Source organism: Anoplopoma fimbria, chromosome 12 (assembly GCF_027596085.1).
Source record: "Anoplopoma fimbria isolate UVic2021 breed Golden Eagle Sablefish chromosome 12, Afim_UVic_2022, whole genome shotgun sequence".
NCBI classification, from domain to species: Eukaryota; Metazoa; Chordata; class Actinopteri; order Perciformes; family Anoplopomatidae; genus Anoplopoma; species Anoplopoma fimbria.
The window spans coordinates 4,512,925-4,519,950 of NC_072460.1; the positions used below are offsets into that span (position 1 = coordinate 4,512,925).

General features: G+C 39.3%; 1 protein-coding gene across 1 annotated transcript in view; it reads right to left on the bottom strand.

The window, feature by feature from the left end:
• Positions 1-5,605, bottom strand: part of calcrl2 (calcitonin receptor-like 2) — a 29,981-nt gene extending 24,376 nt beyond the window's left edge. The window contains exon 1 of the mRNA XM_054608878.1: positions 5,513-5,605. Within this exon, the coding sequence (XP_054464853.1) occupies positions 5,513-5,562 (50 nt within the window). The 5' untranslated portion in view covers positions 5,563-5,605. The remainder of the gene's footprint in view (positions 1-5,512) is intronic.
• Between the last annotated feature and the right edge of the window lie 1,421 nt (positions 5,606-7,026).

Sequence of the window (7,026 nt, forward strand, 5' to 3'; positions counted from 1 at the left end):
GTTCCCAACCCAGGGGTCAGGCCCCTAAAAAGGGTCACAAGATAAATCTGAGGGGGTTGTAAGATGATTAATGAGGTGGCAAAGAAGTAAAAACATAGTTCTTTACAAAGTTGTGTATTCATTTTTGTGGACTTTGGGTTGAATCTTAGCTTTTTTGTTTACTATTGAATAATTCTCTCTCCTTGGCCCTCAAACTGTATAAACCGTCTGAGAAGTTTAGAGGGACAAACAGTCTTTGATGTAACTGCTAACAACTCTGTTTCATGACAAGGGGCCCCGATTAGACACTGATTTATTGTAAGGGGTTACAAGCCAAAACATTTTGGGAACCACTGGGCTAAACTTTAACAATAAATGGTATTTCTTAAAGGTATCAAATGTTTTTTTCATGTATAATCTTAATTTGAAAAGTAAATTAGAAGCGCTTCAAAATACTTAAAGGGACAGTTGACCGAAAAATCTAAAATGCACATTTCCCCTCTTACCTGTAGTGATAGTTATCAATCTATATTGTTTTGGTGTGAGTTTGCTAGTTTTTGGAGATATTAACAGTAGATTTGTCTGCCTTCTTTCCAATATAATGGCACCGGGCTTGTGGCGCTCAAAGCGCCAAAATATTACATTTGAAAAACTCAACAGCAATATCTCTTTTTCAGAAATCATGACCCGGTTACATCAAGATAATCCACAGACTTTGTTTTGAGAAGTTTAATGGAGGAACTATTTTCACCTTACACCGTGTTAAACAGCTAATCCAGCTCAGTTCCAGTTTCTCAGTGTTAAAAAACACATTCAGCAGCTCATTCAGCTGTATATTCTCATCTGCTCAGTGAGACCGATTGATTTCAGTGGAAGTTACTTAAAGATTCAGGGATGATGGATTCAGTGCTGAATTAAATCTTCAGCTTCCTCAAGTTCCCTCTAATAAGCTGCTCTAGTTCAGTTCACTGTTAGATGTCAAACTGTCAGACGTTCCTCTCCTAGCTATCCAGGCAGGAAAGTGTGTGTGTCTGTTGGTGCACGTCACAAATTATTCCTTTTTTTGGATTCCAGTTAGGGGGGATCGACAGAACCGCAAACCTCAAGTCTGTATGTATGTATGTATGTGTGTGTGTGTGTGTGTGTGTGTGTGTGTGTGTGTGTGTGTGTGTGTGTGTGTGTGTGTGTGTGTGTGTGTGTGTGTATGTATGTATGTATGTATGTGTGTATGTATCTATGTGTGTATGTATGTGTATGTATGTATGTGTGTATGTATCTATGTGTGTATGTGTATGTATGTGTGTATGTATCTGTGTATGTATCTATGTGTGTATGTATGTATGTATGTATGTATGTATGTATGTATGTATGTATGTGTGTATGTATGTGTATATATATGTATCTATGTGTGTATGTATCTGTGTATGTATGTGTGTATGTATCTGTGTGTATGTATGTATGTGTATATGTATGTATGTATGTGTGTATGTATCTGTGTATGTATGTGTGTATGTATGTGTGTATGTATGTATGTATGTATGTATGTATGTATGTGTGTATGTATCTGTGTATGTATGTGTATATGTATGTATGTATGTATGTATGTATGTATGTATGTATGTATGTATGTGTGTATGTATGTATCTATGTGTGTATGTGTCTGTGTATGTATGTGTATATGTATGTATGTATGTGTGTATGTATGTGTCTATGTATGTATGTATGTATGTGTGTATGTATGTATGCCAGGGGAGGTGTGGGAAGGATGAAGGTTGAGGAGGACCTTCCTCTGTCGTCCTACAACCACTTCCTCCCTTCTCCCCCTCTGCACCTCTAGCCCATTTGGTTAAAAATAAGCCATTGTTACACAGAGGGACATGAAAGGGACTTTCGTAGTGGAGGATCACAGCTAACCTCCTTATGGCCTTTAAATATGAACACACAAAGTCAGAAATTGTATTCCTGAAGTAAGGCTACATTTTATGATTATTTTTTATAATCGATTATTATCTCCACCAGGAGATTATGTATATGGCTGTGTGTGTGTGTGTGTGTGTGTGTGTGTGTGTGTGTGTGTGTGTGTGTGTGTGTGTGTGTGTGTGTGTGTGTGTGTGTGTGTGTGTGCATCTCTGTGTCTGTCTGTAAACGCTAATCTCTCATACTGATGGGCCGATCTTGTGGTTGCTGTGATTCACAATTTTAAAAAAGATATAATTTTATTGTTTAATTTCTTCACTGACTGAATTGTTCCTCTCTTGATTTGAACGACTAACACTATTGTTTGTTTTCAACCTATTTATAACTATTGCTTGGCAAAAGACAAACTGAACCAAGTGCTGACTCCATGCACTCATCTCGGTACGAGAGCTAATTAGCTCATTACATTTCACATTATACACATTTATGATTACATTTTTATATTGAAAATATGAAATAATGCATCTTTAAAGGGCAGCTACTTTTAAAATGCAGTACACCTACATTTTCTAAATTTTGCGCACCAAGTATGTAGCACAACGAGTGTCAAAACCCCAAACCCTGTAATGACAACAAGGAGGTTCAAATAAAGGTTTAACAGGGTACTTGAACAAGAAAGGATGCGCCGCGCCTTCAAAGAAAAAATGTTTTGGAGACAGTCTCCCAGTGGAGGATTAAAGAGGCGTATCCATGTGGAACCCGGGTTTATCTGCATACAATATGTAGTGGAGCCTTTTCGCACATCCCTCATTCGGTTCTGGGGCTCTGTATCCGTTCTCCACGATGAATGAGCAAAAAGTCCAAGTTTTTCTGTGGAACGTGGGCTCTTAACCCAGTCTGGTCCTGTAAATCACTCACAAGAGCCAGAACACCAACAGGCACCCAGATTTGCAGAAACTGAGCTCTCCACGCTTGAGTGTTTACGGACTTGGTTATTTTCCCATAGCTGGACCCCAAATATAGCTCCTCCAGCTTGGAGCTATGCCATGTGGTGTCTTTGTGTACTTCTTGTCCCTGGGGGCTACAAAATCAGCACGGCCCGTGCAGAGCGGAGAATAGGGGCATTGCTCCCTTGACACAATGGTCAAACTCTGATACCATCACAACGCAAGCTCTCCCACCAGACAGCCGGCTGACGTTGCCTGTGAGCCATGGTGAGAGAGACGAAGATACGAAAGTCTCCCCCCCCACCTATCAGTCAGTGTGGGAGGAAGCACACCCTGACACAGCTCTCAGATATGGTCAGCCTGACACCACGCTCATCAACAAAGCATCTACTCTCATTCTTGTTTTTTAAACTAGTCCCTCATTTCATCTCACAGAGGTCTTTCCTATGTTTCCCCCAAAAAGAATAACAGAACCCTGTCTTGATCCATCGCTTTCTCGACATGGTCACAAAAACAACCTCATATTTTAAAAAATCCTCCTTTTAAAAATTAGGACGCAACTACATTTTTCCATCGAGAAGGTGGTTCTCATTGTTGAAGCAGCCTTGAATCCCTTAAAGGAGCCTCAACTAAGATTAAAAATAATCAGAATAGAGGGAGTTGATATTGTTCATAGATCAAATGATAGGACAATCTTTGCCACTCTTAACTACAACCACCTGCAATTATTTTGTGTGCAGCCCTAACGTGTCAGTTATCGTCCCCCGAGTCTAAAATAAGCACATGTTTTTTCAGGTACTTGGATGGGGGGGGGGCTTGTTGGCTTGTTTGTGTTATGAACGGGAGGAGGGGAGTGGGGGTGACTGTAGAGTGAGTTGGGGGTTGGGGACCAAAGTAGCTGCCAAAACACTTATTAATACACTGTTAGCTGTGCCTGGCAAGAGCAGGCTGTTCCAGTCGGGAAAGAAAAAGACCCGCTGGGGCTCGGGATGGGGTGAAGTTTCCCGAGGACAGACGCGGGGGTCAGACTGTAGGGGTCCAGGAATTCAGAAGTTAATGGAGGAGCTGGTCTGAGATCGATGTCCCAGGTGCGAGGAATACAACTTTGCAACACTATATAGGCAGAAAGGGGGTCAAAGGGTGTTCCTGAAGATGCTCCATGGAAATGGAGCCAATTGTAGACAGAAACACACACAAACACACACACACACACACACACACACACACACACACACACACACACACACACACACACACACACACACACACACACACACACAAAGCAAGCATGGAAATAGCCTCTGCTGGTGAAATAAAAGCTGCCCGATGCATTTTGCAAAGGCAAGTGCGAGGCTGAGGATGGTATTACAATAATATTAGTGAGCGTCACTTTATTATAGAGAGTGACAAGTAAGGAGTACAATTGCATTTAAATAGATACAGTGTACAGGTCCCATTTCTCTGTGGATCGAAAAGAGCACCTCCTGCAAGTCTGTAGAGTTTACTGGCGATTTGCTAATGTGCATTCAAAAGTGAATGAAAATCACCCAGGAGAAATGCAAATTCTGGCAGAAAATAACAAAGCACTTGTTGGGCATGCTGGGAGCAGGTTCAAGGTAGCCTTGAGTGTCCACACTGCCGTGTTAGCGGCTTTGTTTTCCTCTGCGTTGGTGCTTTGGAATGCGGACTGAATATCAAAAGGATGAGATACTCCGTCACTGGAAATCAAACTCTCCTGTTGTGTTTTGTTTGCGACCTGCATAATTCTGTATGAGGGATCTGTTTTAGCTTATTGTTGGTGGAATCAGTGAGAGCCGAAACCCCTCAGTCATTTATATTTAGGATTTATTTATGAGTATGTACAGATATACTTCACCTGAGGTTACACAAATACTCTTACTTGACTTCTGCTCTAAAAAGCTGCTGTATTAGAAGCTGTTAAAGATCGATTGAGTCATAGAGCTCTCTGCTAATGACACTGGAACAATGGAAACACTACCAGCTTCCAGTAATCGACCAGAATCGCTGCAAAATCACCCATCTTTACCCTGCCTTCATACATTTCCCTCCATCCTCCATGATAACCATGGGACTCACGGGCCATCTGCTGTGTTTCACATCAGTGGAGATAATCCCAGCGACTCTCTATTGAACTCTATTCTATTTCTATTCATATACTTAGAATTGCAACTGTAGAGGCAGGCACAAGCCAACTCAGGGTGTGACCTTCCCTCAACCTGCATTCATCCTCAATGATATACTTTACGACCCAGTGCAGGAAAGAAAACGTAGTTATATTCCTTTAATAGTACTGTGAGAATGTTTAGCGTGTCTGTGGCAGTGAATGGTTACTTTATGGTGACCCTAATGTAGTTTGTGATATTAAACACAGTCATGTTCTATTCCTATACTCTTATTATAGTAACTTTGTTCTATACTTATACACTTTACAATCCCCATAATGACATTATTAGGAGCGTTATACATAAGTTGTTTTATATTAGTATACATGTGTTCTCATAGTACCATTATTATTTTTGACACTTTCATTCTGACTTATGGGCACATTTCATGCAACCACATTCAAGTATATATAAGTATAATAAGTGAAGTGTGGATTGCTCTGGCAGCCTGGCTTTATTGAGAGAAAGCAGAGACTCTGTGCTTACCTTTTCTCTGAGGGAGCCGTCAAATGGTCTTTTCCTCCAAATATTCCCATGCTTGCATGATCCGAGCAGAGCGGGGTCTCATGCTGCCCATCTGACAACACTGAGCAACCTCTGCTGCTCAGCCACAGCAGTCTTAACTGGGACCAGTAGCAAATACATCCTGTTATTACTTTCAAAATAAAACACGCTCAAAAAAAAGTATTTATTGATAACACAAATTCAGCTTTAGGAGCTCAGTTAGGGTGACCAATATAAAAATATCACATACCTATCACACTGCAGATGCATTTAAAAACAAAAAAAAGCAAATACATATATTATATTGTCTAATTCAAGTTCTTCATAATTAGCAATAAGCATATTCAGCCACTAAGTGAGCCAGAGAAACAGAGGCTGAAGTAAACTTGATGCCACACCACTCTGATGTACAGTAACTGAGGTGACCGCTGGGAGCCAGCATGGTTGGATACACAGTCATGGTTGAAGGCAAGAGAAAACATTATTGGTGATTTAATGAAAAGGATAATATGACATGATATGTATATTCTGTATTCTATTCATATTCCCCCCCCTGACAAATTCGAAGCCTTTATTTTGATAGAGATGAATAACTTCCTGTATCACCTTGCTCGTCTCTGTTAGTTTGACCTAGAAAACGGTCGCGTAATATTTTGACATAAGAACATTAAATATGAACAATAATTCTAATACTTATAATAATAATAATAATAATAATAATAATAATAATGATAATAATAATAATAATAATAATAATAATAATGATAATAATAATAATAATAATATAATAATAATAATAATATGATAATAATAATAATAATGATCATAATAATGATAATAATAATAATACTTATAATAATAATAATAATAATAATAATAATAATAATAATAATAATAATAAAAACATGAAAAGGCAGCTATGTACTTAACACCAAAAAGCAAAAACACTGCTGTTTCAGTTAACTGTCCTGTAATTTAATATTTTTGTAGGTTATAAAACAAGAAAAATGTGTAATGATTGGATAATTTAGCAAGCTGTTTCAAGCATGCAATTTCGTCCTTTGGTTATGCATAAATAATGACTGTCATGTGTCTAATGTGACGTTGATGTCTTTGTTTTGATGTTCTGACTCTTCTGTAATGAGCTTATCCACCATCATGGACAAAATACCACAGAACTGGTCGTTTGGTCATTAACAAACGACCGATTTAAAGAGATAATAATGATTGATTTTGCATCAGCAGCAGCAGCCTATGGTCATTTACCTGGGAAGTACAATAATGCCATCTGCTGTTCGTTGTGGGTGGCAGTTTGACCGTAGTGACTAATCATACAATACACAGCTAAATGTAAAAACAGGTGAGAATATGAGGAATGTAACATGCCATTCACATTAGACAGTGTGAAAGCACGCTTGATACAGAACCACGTCACTGGAGCAGCGTGGCACAGGTTCAGCGTCTATGCTGCCTTTACGTGCTGCCAGGAAGTCTAG